Source organism: Gossypium raimondii, chromosome 1 (genome assembly GCF_025698545.1).
Source record: "Gossypium raimondii isolate GPD5lz chromosome 1, ASM2569854v1, whole genome shotgun sequence".
Lineage (NCBI taxonomy): Eukaryota > Viridiplantae > Streptophyta > Magnoliopsida > Malvales > Malvaceae > Gossypium > Gossypium raimondii.
The window spans coordinates 49,592,101-49,607,546 of NC_068565.1; the positions used below are offsets into that span (position 1 = coordinate 49,592,101).

Here is a 15,446-nt window from a genome sequence, read left to right on the forward strand (position 1 = left end):
TAGTCATTGGCCAATATATTCAGCGTCCTTTTATCATTCTCGGTCGCCTGATTAGGGTATTCACGATTCTTTACATATTGTAATATATCATGGTACCAAGGGTGATCATCCTTTTCCTCTTCCTCGATATTGTAGCAATGAGCCGGAGCCTCATAAATACTCACCTGGATAGGTTTTACATCCTCTTGTTTGTTCATTTTGACCATGGAAGCTAAGGTAGCTAGGGCATCAGCTATCAAATTTTCATCTCGCGGAAGGTAGCAGAAGGTGATGTCATCAAACTATTTAATTAACTCTAGAACAAGCCTTCTATACTCGATCAACTTAGGATCTCTTGTCTTCCATTCACCTTTGAGTTGATAAATCACTAGTGCAGAATCCCCATATACCTCTAGTATTTTAACCTTGCGTTTTATGGCTGCATGGATACCCATGATGCATGCTTTGTATTCTGTCATATTGTTCATGCAATCAAAATCCAATTTCCAAGTAAAGGGATAATGATCCCCGTTTGGGGATACAAGGACTACCCCGATTTCATTACCCATAGCGTTTAAAGCTCCGTCAAAATTTAGCTTCCAAGGATCCCCTTCTTAAGCATCTTTTTCAGTGGTTGGAATATACATCAAATCTTCATTCAGAAAATCAAAGTTCAAAGGCTCGTAATCTTCTAGAGCTATATTGGCTAGGAAGTCTACTATTGCACCCTTTTTTATTGTTTTCTGGTTCACATAGATTATATCAAACTCAGAAAGCAGAATTTGCCATCGGGCAATTCTTCCATTCAGAGCAGTCAACTCCATCACATACTTTAGAAGGTTTATTTTTTAGATTAGCCAAGTTGTGCAGTACAGCATGTACTATTTCAGTCTCCAGGTTGTTTAGATTAAGGCGCAACACAACTTCTCAATTGGCGGATATCTTGTCCCACATTCAATGAATTTCTTACTGAGTTAGTATATTGCCATTTCTTTTCTTCCTGACTCATCCTGTTGGCCAAGCACGCATCCCATAGAATTCCCAAAAACTGCCAAGTACAGTATCAGTCGCTTATCTAGACTAGGTGGCATCAGTATTAGAGCATTAGACAGGTAATGTTTGACCTTGTCAAAAGTTTTCTGGCATTCTTCGTCCTACACACCTGGATTTTATTTTTTAAGGAGATCGAATATGAGGTCAAATTTCTCTGCTAGCTGTGAAATGAACCGGGCGATGTAATTTAATCTCCCTAAGAAACCCCAAACCTCTTTTTAAGTGCGCGATAGAGGCAACTCTTGTATAGCCTTGACTTTATCTGGGTCGATCTCGATCCCCTTTTTACTGACTATGAATCCTAGGAATTTTCCCGACCTAGCCCCAAAGGTACATTTTACCAAATTGAGCTTTAGTTGAAATTTCCTCAATCTGAAGAATAATTTCCTCAGGACTTGTATATACTCTTCTTCTATTCAGGATTTTGCAATCATATCGTCGACATAAACCTCGATTTCTTTGTGTATCATATTATGTAAAAAAGTTACCATGGCTCTTTAATATGTCGCTCTCGTATTTTTCAGTCCGAATGGCATTACGTTATAGAAAAATATACCCCTCACAATTACGAATGTAGTCTTTTCTGTATCTTCAGAATGCATCTTAATCTGGTTGTATCCAGAGAAGCCATCCATGAAGGAGAACAATGAGTAACCTGGCTTGTTATCAATTAAGAAGTCGATGTGAGGCAACGGCAAATTATCCTTTGGGATGGCTTTGTTTAAATTCTTATAGTCTACACACATTCGTACTTTCCCATGTTTCTTAGGGACGAAAACTATATTAGCTACCCACTTCAAAGATTTAACCACTTGTAAAAAACCAGCGTCAAATTGATTCTTGACCTCTTTTTTTTATTTTCAGCAGGATGTCGGGCCTCATCCTTTGGAGTTTCTATTGAACTGGCTTTCATTCCTCCTTTATGGGGAGCTGGTGTACCACAATATCAGTACTTAGCCCAGGCATGTCTTGATACGACTATGTAAAGACATCTTTGAATTCTTGGAGTAACTCGATGGGGCCTCGTTTTGTCTCTACTGTGATGCAAGTTCCAATATTCACCTCTTTCTTTTCTTGTTTGTCTTCTAAACTCACAACTTCTACTGACTATTTGTAAGGTAGAATTTGTTTTTCATCTTGTTCTACCATCCTTAACAAATCAGGAGATAGGTTATAAATTCAATCCTCTTCAAAGTCCTGAGGTTCCTATAGACACATATCTAGCTCAAAAGGAGATTCTAAGTCAGTAGCAGCATTGCTCATATCATTTATATCTGGAGACCTATTATAGGAACAAAGGAAGACCCAAAGAACAAATAAATCTAAAAATAATTATCTGTGTGGTATTAGTATGAATGAAATGGAAAGAATAAAAGAACATTTGCCAAAATGAGACACAAAGATGCATTTTATTGAAATAAAAATAATGGACATATACCTTTTTCACTAAAAGATTCTTATTGCTCTCAGGCTTAGAGCAATAAGTGTGTTTTGAACATTACTCTGAATCAGTTCTAAACATTACAGGGATCTCTTCCACAGTCTAATTGTTCAGAACACTTCTGGAGATATAAGGACGAATGCCTGATAGGTTTTCCCCAATTCCTTCTTTGGATATAACATTGATGCTTAAGCTTTCCAACATTCCTTTTGAACTCTCTTTTTCTACCATTCTTCATTTAGGATAAATGATTTCTCCTGACACAAATGTTTTAGATATATGGGGAAAAGTTATCTGTTCCTATTTGACTTCTCCGCCACTCAGTCTCACTTTTCTTCTTTCTTGTTTCTTATCCAACTCTCTCTTTTTTTGCTTCGCATTTGGCTTGTATCCTAAGCCAAAACGGTCTCATTTGTCCATCAGCATTGGTGCCTCGACTCTCTTTCGAATGTATTTTCTGAGTTCTTTTTCAGGTAAGGCTTTTTTCCCAACCATCAATTACATGTCCATCTTTGTGGTTTTGGATATTCTTCGTACTGGGATCTTGTTTCTTGCAACAATGAAAGATGCATTAACAAATTTCAGTGGTCGAAAAGAACATTTTATTACCTCATCATCTGCTCTTATGTATAGTATGTCACTAGTTACGGATGTAATGACATCCTCTTCAGCGTTTATCGTCACCAGTCGACCCTCCGTTAACAACTTCAGTTTTTGGTGTAGTGACGATGACACTACCCTAGCCGAGTGAATCCAAGGCCTACCCAACAAGCTATTATAAGAAGGTTTGATATCCATCACTAAAAAGTCTACCTCATATATGTTCGGACCAATTAGGAGAGGTATTTCAATCCTTCCCATCACCCTCCTTTCTATACCATCGAATGCTCTCACTATATTTTGACATGTCTTTATAAGAGCTATCCACTAGTAATCTGTTTAATGATGATAGAGGCAAGACGTTCAATGCAGATCTATTTTTTTATTAATACCACTGGCAATGTATATCTTTTACAGCTGGTAGTGATATGTAGGGCCTTCGTGGATTCCATGCCCCTCGGAGGTATTTCATCATCATCGAAAAAGATTAAGTTGTCGACACTTATATTGTTAACCAGTAGGTCTATCTTATTCACAGAAATATCATTAGTGACATAAGTTTCATTTAACACCTTCATTAACGTGCTACGATGTGTCTCTGAGCTCAAGAGCAAGGTTAGTACTGATATGTGAGCTGGTTGTTTGTGTAGCTATTCTACAACACTATACTTGCTATGCTTCAAGAGTTTCAAGAATTCTTTAGCCTCGTTCTTCTTTACTAGCTCGTTAACAGGAGATTCAAACCTAATCGTCATTTCTTTCTTATGTTCAACTGCCAATATTTTTCCTTTAACGGGCTCGGTTCTCGCACTTGCAAGGTTATAGCGCCCCCTACTGTGCGTGTAGAAACTGATATCCTGGTCGTCTTCTGAAGCGCCCACCGAGCTCTTCTCTCCTGTAACCATCACATTGCATTCATAATTCCATGGAACCTTTTTGTTGTCATTGTAGGAAAAAACCACAGGTTTTTTAATTATGACTCTTGGCACAGCTTATGTTCCTGCTTTATTATTTCTTGACTATGAAATAATCAACACCGAGTGATTGACTTTGTGGACCTTCTCTGTTCATCCTTCCTCTGAGGCGCAGATGTCTCCTCTTTTCGAGCCTTTGACATCTTCAAAGAATTTTAGCTTCTTGTTATCCATCAAACTTTACACTAGAGCTCTGAATTCAGTGCACTATTGGATCTCATGACCTTCTTCAGTGTGGAACTCACAGTAGCTCATAATCCCTTTAGGTATCTCTTCCGAATCTTGAATCATTAATCCCACGTCTATTATTTTTTTCCAAATCCATTGTAGTAGGGTTTTTACTTTTGCCACATCAGTTTTGGTCCTCTTTCCTCCACTTTCTATTATCATGTTTACCCCTTGATTTGAATGACTAGGTAACAGATTTTCTGCCATATTAGGTTCCCACGGATCATCGAACCTTACGATTCTCATCTTGATGAACCTTTCAGTCAAATTTTTGAATGCAGTGCAGTTTTCAATTAAATGTCTCAGTATTCCTACGTGGTACTCGTATTGAGCATTTGCATCATACCATTTTGGGAACGGAGGTTGCATGAGTTCTAAGTAAAATGGGGATACCACATGCGCATTGAACGAATTCTGATATAACTTCCTATATGTGATCGGAATGAATGTAAACTGGATTTTTTCTATATTTGGTCTTGAGTTAGATTCTTGCCTTGAGGGACCCTGATGCCTGGTTGTTACGGTCCTTGGTTGGCCTACAATGTCCTATTTTGAATAACCTTTATACACACTTGCGGAGTTCACTTCATTTTTCTTCTTTCTCGGGGTGATCTTTTAACGTTTTCCCTCGTATCTATTTTCCCACTCCTTACTACATTTTCAATCATCTCTCCAAACATTACTATATCCGAGAAGCTCTTGGTAGCACTTCCCAACATATGGTTAATGAACGGGGTTTTTAGAGTGTTTATGAAAAGCATTGTTATCTTCTTCTCCAGAATAGGTGGTTGGACTTGTGTCGCCACCTCTCTCCATCTCTAAGCATACTACCTAAAGCTTTCACATGCCAGTTACATGGCTGCATTGATTCATAAAAGCCTACGTCAGGTCTTTCCATGAGTTAATTTTGGCATGGTTGAGCTAGTTGTACCACTTAGCGGCCCACTCGGTCAAACTATCTTGGAAGCAGTGAATTAACAATTGGTCGTTATTGACGTATCATGTCATTCTTCGATAGAACATTGTGATATGGGTTTCAAGACAACTAGTCTCATTATATTTTTCGAATTTTAGAGTTTTAAATTTTGGTCAAAGCACTAGATCTGGCACTAAGCTCAGCTCCCTAGCATTAACCCCGTAAAGGTAATCGGCATTCTCTATAGCTCTAAATTTCTCTTCCAACCACTTACACCAACCTTCTAGTTTTTTTGGTAGTTCTACATTTGCTCTATCCATTTCGGCCATTTTTTTCAAATTGGGAACAACTGGGTTGGTCGGATTATCCCCGAGGTTGGAACCTGAACCTGTTAGGTAATTCACCGGTACTAAAGTACTAGCTTGATACTATTGAGGTCTTATGGTAACGGGTACCCTTCATGGATATGTATCTGGTTGGGCTTGGGCATTTACTGGGGTAAAGCCTGGGGGTATATAGGGTCTTTATTATCATCCTCAGAGTTATTTACAGTACTTTTCCCCTTTTCAGTCCCTCCGGCCAACAACTAAGTTAACAGGCTTATCATGCTTCGTTGGGACTTTTGTATTTAATCCCTCATGTTTTGTTGTACCTTAGCTAATTTTTCCTGCAGCTAGCCTTGCAACTGATCTTGCATATCCTTCTGAATTTGTTCCAATCTCACTAACTTTTGATCCATGGCTCTGGTTTTACCTCAGGTACCATAACAATATTCGGTTGGCAAATTCTTGTTGGTTTCCAGGGTAATTGTCATAATTTTGATTAATTAGGGTCTTTTTATGAAACTTAATGCATGTGATGAAATGTAATGCTGATGAATGAAAAATGAATGCAAAAAGAGGTGTTGATTCTGATTCAATTCTATTAGAATAACTTTACTAGAAAATGAATCTCTTTACAAAAAACGGATACATTTTACATATACGACCTTGTCCAAATACTCAAAGCCTTGACTTTCCTAAGAAGCCAAGCTAATTCTCAGCCCCGATCTAATTTTGATTCGTATTTTAAACTCAGCATGTCAACTTGAATCATTAGGGTTTGCAAATGGTCGGCTACATCCTATACTTAAGTCACAGCTTCGTCCATGATGTGATCTTTATCTCTAATCTGACCTTGAGAGCATTGAAATTACTTTTTCCAGTGTTCATTGTTCGTTTCTAAAAGTTTAACTCGAAGTTCACAATTTGGCAGTGTAATCTCGAGCTCTTTTATTTTTCTCTTCAAATCTTCAATCTTATTTAGGCTTGCTTTCAACTCAATTACGGAGTTGCGACTACAATATTGACGCAGTGTCCTTTCTAATCTTGCTACCCGAGCCCTTAATCCAACATTTTTCATTTCGGCTTTCTAACAAATCCTTTTCTAGAGCATCTTTTCGAACTTGAGCATCTTGAAATTTCTTTTCCCACTGATCAACTCTAATATTTCCTTCTTTGATCTCTTACCGCCATTGTTCTGATGTTTTACCTAACCTGATAGTCATTATCAATAAGCACAGCTTCTTATAATCTATTTTTAGACTGTCTAAGTCTTCTTCAGCTTTATTCTTTCCTTTTCTCATTTTCTAGGCTCTAACTTTTGGACGTTGACGTCTAATCTTAGCTACATCTTTTCCTTTTCCAACTGTTCTATCTTTTTCTCCAGCTACGAACTCCTATTTTCAAAGTCTTGCTTTATGATTTCCAACTCAGACGGGTTTACTTGTAAGTGTTCTTCTATTGGTCGAGTGTTTTCTTAACTTGACATAAGGACATAGTCATTGACTATTTTACCCCACCACCAATCATATTCGAGGGTTGTCATGGGATTTGCAGTAAATCTTTTCATTTTGTGGGTTTGGTTCTAAGTGTTAGATATTTCACGAACCTTTTTCTTGTAATATCTCGCTTGTATACAAACTTGCACCATGCCAACCCTTGCATTACCGGTATGAACTGCCTCAATCTATACAGTCTCAATACAAGTAGAAAGGCGTATCTAATAGCTCTCTATATCTCGAGTAAAGGGACCCAGTCGAAGTCTGCACATCGGTTCAAAATCTTATTAAGGGTCATCTAATGAGCCCTCCGTTCAACGTCTTCTTCTTGGAGACTCTGGAGAGTTGCCATACATTTTTCCTCTGAAATATCATCTCGCTTTGGCGTAGCCACGAATTCTTTCAACAGAGAGTAGTTCTCTGAGAATACTCAATAAGAAACATTTTGTACCTTCTAAAAGTGGCTGTGAAACTAGATTAGTAAGAGTTGTGCACACACGATAAATCTTCCTTCACCCGTTCTCCAGGCATGTACTCAAAGATCTGAAAGTTTTGGCCAAAATTGTCGGGACGGGTGTGACCCTTTTGTCAAGCCGGTCAAATAAATCTAAAACTGCCTCATCTTTGAGGAAAATGATCAACCTATAGATACTCAAGGCGAAGACGTTAACTCTTTTCTTTGTATCTGGATGTGCCAAGATCAGATCCCGTAAACTTTTCTAAGGGATGCATTTACTATCTCCCTTTTGTTTTATCTAGGCCGTAACTCATTGCTCGCTCATCCCCCTGATGCTCATTAGGTTTTTAAGAAAGTCGGGACATTAGCTTCTCTAGAATAAGCTTTGTCGGCTTGAATCCTCGGGCATCGGAGTAGAGTTGTGTATTCTTTTACGGTGGGCACCAAGTCTATCTTCCCAAAAGTGAAACAGCTATAGACAGGATTCTAATACTGGGCCAGAGCTCGAAATAAGTGCTTATCCACTTTGACATCGAGTAGATAAGGTAAATCACCATAGTTACAGTAGAATAACTACTTGGTTTCGTCATCCCATTGGTCCCATACCTCTTTCAACTATTGGAGATTATTTTGAGTCACATTGATGCGAGTAAAATCTCATAATTCTAACATGTACCCCTCTGTTAGGCTGTCACCCTTCTCTTGTTGTGTCTTCTCAGGCCATATCCAGACGGCTGCATTATCTTCCACTTTATCAAGAAATCTCTTTTCCATGACAAGCTCTCTATTTAGCAACTGAACGTGAATCAACACCATTTTCTATGATGAAAATGCAATGCAGACACAACCAAAATAAAATGAAACAAGTCAGTACATTTCATACAAAGCAAGAAATAATAAATAGAACATTTAGAAATTCAGTATGGTTTTATTTAGGGTAGGTTCTTAAGGCTCATTATATGTGGTTCGGTTCTAAAGTAAGGGTATCTGGACCAACAGATTCCTCGATCCTCGCCCATTATAAGCTCATACAGACTAAGTTCGATTCAAGGGAACACATTTCCCAATGGTTATACGGAGATAAAGATTTCACGAAGACATAGGTACGAATGTATCCCGAAAGCGATCCACTATCCTATACGGAGGTGAAGACCTCACAAAGGAATAGCTTCTCACTCACACTTAAGACGGGCAAAATCAAATGATTATGCAATGCACTATGAGGAAAACACAAAAAAAACTTCTGAAGTAATAAAACAAATATACTAGATCGCTATATAGCCCGAGAAATCAAGGACAATATATGAAGAATGAAATGCAATAAAAGGGATCGTAAATTTAAACCAAATTATCAATTTTCGCTAAGAAGACCAAAAGTAGTCAACTCGCGGGTTGACCCTCTTATTTTGTCCCCAGCGGAGTCACCAAGTTGTCGAAACCACTTTTTTTATCGACTTTTTATTTTAAAATGAAAATGGGAGTCGCCACAATTCCTTTTTATTTAGGTATGATTGGATCACCTTGTAATTTAATCATTTTAATAAAATTTTAAATTTATTAAAATGATGATTTTGGTTTACAAAATCCAGGAAATGGGTTCGGGAGTCAGTTACGCACGAGGAAAGGTTAGCACTCTCGTAACGCCCAAAAATGACACCTAGTTGATTAATTGATGTCTTAGTGTCGAGAATTGAAATCTTGAAAAGAGTTTAAAACACGATTCCTTTTTGTATTAAGGCATTACATAACTAAAGTAATTGTCGTAAAAAGGGCTTATTTCAAGTTAATCAAGAAGAAATGATCATCTTTCCGTAAGTTGGGACACAATGCCTTAAATCCTCGAAAACGAGAACAACTACCAAAACCTTGTTTTATTTATTTATTTTAAAGTAGATATTCGACTATCTCGATTTTAGAAAGAAGCCATATTTCGTAAGTTAAGAACACGACTTTTCTAATTCCAAAATAATGAACTTTACCTAGGTTTTGAACGTTATATAAAACGAAGATAACATCCTTATTTTTTTTTAAAACATATGTATTATTTTTTACAAAAAATGAATGAATATGTTGTGATATAATATATGAAATGATGATAGTAATACAACTACAATAATAATGAGAATACCAATTTTATAATACCAATTATATAATAATAATATCAATTTTATAATAATATCGATTTTATAATAATGGTACTAATCACAGAGAAGTTATTATCATATTAATAATATAAGTAAGTAAAATGATAATGACAAGGATAAAATAGAATAACATGTAAAAATAATATAGTAGTTTGCTAAAATAAAATAAAATGGCTACATGAGTAGGATATTAGAATGATAAAATATAAATAAATTAAATAATGTAATCATCATAATAAAATATATGAGATTATTTGAAATAAAAATAAACGGAAGATAAGACGAGGCATGAAAGTACTAAAAATAAAAGAAGTAATAAAATAAAAAAAATGAGGTAATGATGACAATATGACAAAAATGTACAAAAATAAACAATACAAATTTTAAAATAAAAAGCAAGGCAATAATAAATAAATAAATAAATAAATAAGCAAATAAAAAATCATGAAAGGCTGAAATTGTCATAATAAATAAATAAGTAAATAATAACAAAAAATAATAAAGAGCTTAAATTATATAAATAATGAGTTAAATTGAAATTTAAATAAAACTAAAATTATAAATTGGAAAATAATAAAGGAAAAGGGAAAATAAGGACTAAATTGAATGTCCATTGAAATCTAAGGTCTGAATTAAAAAAATAAATGACTAAATTAAAATGGGATGCAAAGTTTCGAGGGCTTTGAAGAAATTAATCCAAAAATACATGCGTCCTTCCCTCAAGGGTCAGCGGTTTGAGGACCAAATTGAAAGAAATTTAAAATTAAGTGGTGTGATCTAACAAAGGGAAAAAAAGAAATTAGGACCAAATTTAAAAGAGGCGAAAGGACCAAAGGCGAAAATAGACTATTTTTTAAAAAAGACACAGATCTTAAGGCCGGCGGGTCGATTTTCAAAACGACGCCTTTTTGAGGCTTATGGACCTAAGCCAAAACGACGTTATTTTGAACCTCTATTTAGGTTAAAATTTTCTAGAAAAAAATCATTTCAGCCTTAGTTTTTTTTTTAAATCTGAAAAACCTTTCTTTTTTCTTTGAAATCCCCTTTTGCTCCGGCCACGTGCGCCGTCGCATGTCTGCAGTGGCCACCGGCCATCGATGACGGCAACTACCACCTCCGGTGGCCAAAAAAACCCAAAATGCCCCCTTTTGCGTATTTCTTTGCGTAGAACTCCAATTTGGAGTTGAAACTACCAAAATCAAAGCCAAAGTTCCAAAAAGAAAATGAGAAGACCCTTCGGTTTTCTTTTCTCCGATACAGCCATCAACGGATCTTTTAGGGATTCGGTGGTCCTTCGCATCGGAGCCCACCCACGACGGCAGCAGACCGAATGCTAGGTGAGTTTTCTTTTTTGTTTTATATATATATATATGTATGTAATAACAGATTCAAAAAAAGAAAAATAATCACCTTTTGAAGTTTTTCGATTTTGTATTTCGATTGCTTTTTTTTAAAGAAAAAATCCTCTCAAACAAATTTGTTCAATGGCTTTTATAGCCATTTCATACCATTTTTATATTTTTTTTACTGTTCTTGCCACTGTTTCTATCTATTGAGTGTTTGGTTTCTGTCCTTGCAAATGGTGGTTGATGGTGGCAGAGGCTAGGGTGCAGCGCTGACATGGCCAAAGCATAGGAGTGATGGCGAGGCTAGGGTTTCTCCTGAAAAGTTAGGCTAACAGGCCATTGAACCATTAAGGTTTTTTTGTTAATTTGGAATATTTGGACTTGATGCAATTTGGGTCTGACATTTTATAAATGGATTGGACTGTTTATTGGACTGTTTATTCATTTAGTTTTGTTTATTATATTACTTTGTTTAGTGTGCCGTGCAAAATTGGCTTGTTACACACAACACCAATAATTGAATTGCATTTCAACGTAACTCAAGGCGCCATTAATCAATCAATGCGACGTAGGAGTAGGGACTTGGTTATATATTGTCAAGTTTATATTTATTTATTTCAGTTTGTTAGTTTATTTTGATCTATTTTTTTATATTGGAAAAAATATTAAATTAAAAATAAGTATAAAAAGTTTAAAAGTAAAAAAGAAAAAAATAACCTCATCAAAAATTAAATAAATTTTTCAGAAATTGTTATACTATTATAAAAGTTATTGAAAACTTTTGCCGTGTAGCATACTATGGATTGGCACATGGTAAACTTGAGCCAGTAAGATGTAATGGAGTACTGAGGGATGATAAGGGTTTGTTCTCAGGCCCGCTTGGAGTGATGGACTCCAACGAAGCTAAGTTATATGCGGTCAAAAATGCTCTATATTTCAACTCTGTGTTTGACAGTCAGAGTATTCGGCCTTCGTCCTAATAGATTCCTCTATCTTACCACTTCTAATAAAAATAAGTTGCATAAATTAGATTGAGAATTATAGATGAAATCCAGATAGATTCTTATCTAGGTATTATTTTGTCACTTGATTAATACTGGATTGTCTTTGTGTTTTATTCTTTGGTGCATTCATTAGTTAATTTACATAATTTAATTTAATTTTAATCAATCCTTTAAATTATTAGGTTAAATAATAAAAACTTAATCATTACTAGTAATTGTAGTTCTCAAGGGAATGATATACGTGTTCACCATAACTAATATAAATTGATAGGTATACTTTCCTTGATCAATTTATTAGTTATTTTAGTTTTCATTATTTAAGATTCTTCATTAGTGTTATAATATATAAAGATGGATGAAAATGAAGGCTATTTTACCTAAAAAAGCCTTTTTTTTGAAAATTTACCGAAATGGGCCGATTTTTTTATTATTTACCGGAATGGTCCATTTTTTGGGAAGTCGCGTCCACGTCAGCGCGATGTCAGGGTATGTGTCAGGACATCGCGTCCACATCAGCGGGACCTGCTGACGTGGACGCGATGTCCTGCCACGTAGCGCGTTCTCGGGGACGCGATTTTAACGTTGATTTCACGTTTCCATTTTTTGGCTTTTAGGGTTTAGGGTGCAGGCTTTTTAGGGTTTAGGGGTCCCGAAATAAATTATTTCGAGTTGACGTTTCTGGTCAAATAGTATAAAATCACGCCCTCGAGGATGCTAATTGAGAAAAAATTGTGAAATCGTGCCCTCATGGACGCGATTTCGCTACAGTTGGTCATGTAAGAAATAAATTTTTTTGACGTTTCTCAGCAAATAGTATAAAATCGCGCCCTCATGGACGCGATTTTGCTACAGTAGCAAGTTTTGGCTGAGGCTATAAATTAGGCAGAAAATGTTCTTAGAATGCATAAGTCATAGTAGAACATTTTAGAGAGGCTAAGAAAGTAAGAGTTTCAAAATGAGTGAACGTATTAGTGCTGTTATTTACTACGATGGTGAGGTTTGCCACACCAAGAATGGTGTTTTTTTTTTGTCGGAGAATACGGTGCGACTGTCATTTAACCAGAACATAAATTTGACAGAACTTCGTAAAAGAATTAGGCGTAAAATCTTTGAACGACGCCAATGAAAGTTCATCAATCACGATCGATTTTGTTCTTGTGTTGATCCTGTGACATATGACTCGTTCGACATAAAAGGTGCTCGTAGCTTGGAGGCAATGGTGCAGACTCATCTTGCTAGTGGAGCAACTTATATTGAGTTATATGTACAATTTACGTCGCCAACTGATGTACTTCCGTCCGGTGTTCGAGATGTATACACGACCCCTGGCCGACACTCAGTTAGCGGGTTACGAAATACGGAACAGCCCATGTTCAGTAGCGGTGTCGAATGCACATGCCCTGCAAGGCACTCTGTCGGTGGATGGGACATGTACGTCGGTGGCTCGACATTTGACGCTGGAAATACGTACTGGGAAACTGCATCAAGTTCTAGTGGATGGCAATCTATATCCAATTGGGGACGTTATCAAATGCCAAGAAGAAGGGATGACGTACTACCTACGACATCAACCGGTGTGGGGACGTCGTACGCTGCAGATGATTGTGGGTTAGAAGATGACTCCGATATGGATCCACATCGAGAGCCCGGGCTGGATGGTGCAGAGGTGGGATTATTTTCTGAACCGGAGACTATTCCAACAGAAGGTGAAGATGGTGAAAGGAGTTCAGATGATGAAGAAAATCCACGATTCAGAGCATACTCACCTCCAGCCCACATGCATAATGTCGATCTGGCAGCAGATGATGCGTTAGAGTTTCCAGATCTACCACACCGGTTGTGCGATCGTACAAGTTCAGGGGTAGATTTCGGTGAACTTGAAGTTGGTAATCAGTTTACCGATAAGGATTGTTTTATTGGTGCTTTGAAATAGCATAGCATCAAAAACGGCGTTAATTACCACGTCGTTAAATCAAAATCTGATAAGTTTGAGGCGAAGTGTGCGGCGCAAGATGGCACATATTCATGGAAAATCGTCGCCTCGTTAAGGAAAAGGACAGGGTTGTGGGAGATAAAAAAGTACAAAGGTTCACATACATGTGCTGCAGGTACAGTATTGAATGTATCTGAATAATAATTTTATTTTTCCATGTTGCATTATTTAATGTACTCCCTCTGTAGGTGTTTCACAAGATCATCCCAAAATGGATTCAGCTATGTTGGCTAGCTTGATACTGCCCACGATAAAAGCAGATCCTAGGACTTCAGTGCCGGTGATAATTGCCAATATCCGTAGCCAAATGGAGTACACGCCCTCTTACCGCAAGGCGTGGATAGCTAAGCAAAAGGCGTTGGAGAAGATGCATAGTGGGTGGGACGCCTCATATAATGAAATATGGCAGTGGTGTCAGGTTCTAGAGAGATACGTCCCAGGTGCCATCACAGACCTTGAAACGGAACATGCGTACTACAACGACCGATTGCTACGTGGATGCCAAGTGTTCAAACGCCTATTTTGGACCTTTAAGCAATGTCGAGACGCATTTCCATACTACAAGCCGTTGGTACAAATTGACGGTACCTTCATGTTTGGTAGGTATACTCATCGGCTATTGGTTGCAGTGGCACAAGACAGTGGTGGGAGAATTCTTCCAATTGCATTTGCAATAACACCGGGGGAGTCGTCTGATGATTGGGATTTCTTCCTCTCTAGGTTAAGGAGGCATGTGTGCCCCCAACCTGATATTTGCATTATTTCAGACCGGGGCGCTGGTATACTAGCTGCATTTGATCGAGAGGGAAGCTTTTGGTAGCGCACACACCATAGATATTGCCTAAGACACGTTGCTTCGAACTACTACAGGCAATATCCATCTAAGAGCGAACGACGATAAGTGACCAACATGGGTATTTACTCTATAACTGAATTATTTTGTTTGTCAATTTACCTTAGTTTAATTGGTAGAAGTGGTATAAAATATTCGCTATGAACTTATATTGCCAGGGTATGAAATAAATAAAGATCGCTTTCACGAGATGTTGGCAATTTTACGATCCCAAAACGAAAAAGGGGCGGACTACCTTTGTAACATACGTTTCGAATAGTGGGCACAAGCATACGACGGAGGCCTACAATATGGCCATATGACGTCGAACCTGGCATAATGCATAAATTCTGTTCTTAAAGGAACGCGCCATCTACCTATAACATCAGTTGTGTGTGAGACATATTTCGCATTTGGCGCTTATTTCCAAAGCGCAAAGAACTTATGCGAGCGATGTGGTGGCCATGTATGGTGCAGTAAGGTAGTTCAAGAAATTAACAAGGCGAAGGCGAGGGCAAACATCATGCACACAGTGTTGCACGATCGAGACAATTTATGGTTTCACGTGACGGAGTTTGACAGACCGCACCAAGGTGTTGTTGGCGGGCAATATCGTGTACACTTGCGAAACAGAATGTGTGACTGTGGGAAGTTTGATGC

General features: G+C 37.4%; 1 protein-coding gene across 1 annotated transcript; it reads right to left on the reverse strand.

The window, feature by feature from the left end:
* Window positions 1-593: 593 nt before the first annotated feature.
* LOC105787107 (uncharacterized) lies at window positions 594-3,978 on the reverse strand. Its single transcript, XM_012613553.1, has 5 exons — window positions 3,743-3,978; window positions 3,352-3,408; window positions 3,083-3,245; window positions 1,602-1,826; window positions 594-722 (listed from the first exon to the last, which is right to left on the reverse strand). The coding sequence occupies exons 1-5, from the start codon at window positions 3,976-3,978 to the stop codon at window positions 594-596; spliced, it is 810 nt and encodes a 269-aa protein (XP_012469007.1).
* Window positions 3,979-15,446: the final 11,468 nt, after the last annotated feature.

Bases quoted from the DNA above. Each gene is read 5' to 3' on its own strand.
- LOC105787107 (XM_012613553.1), bottom strand. From the start codon at position 3,978: ATGGTTACAGGAGAGAAGAGCTCGGTGGGCGCTTCAGAAGACGACCAG. The intron at 3,409-3,742 runs GTATAGTGTTGT...ATCATTAAACAG, and splicing joins AAACTCTTGAAGCATAGCAA to ATTACTAGTGGATAGCTCTT. The intron at 3,246-3,351 runs GTATAGAAAGGA...TTCTTATAATAG, and splicing joins TATAGTGAGAGCATTCGATG to CTTGTTGGGTAGGCCTTGGA.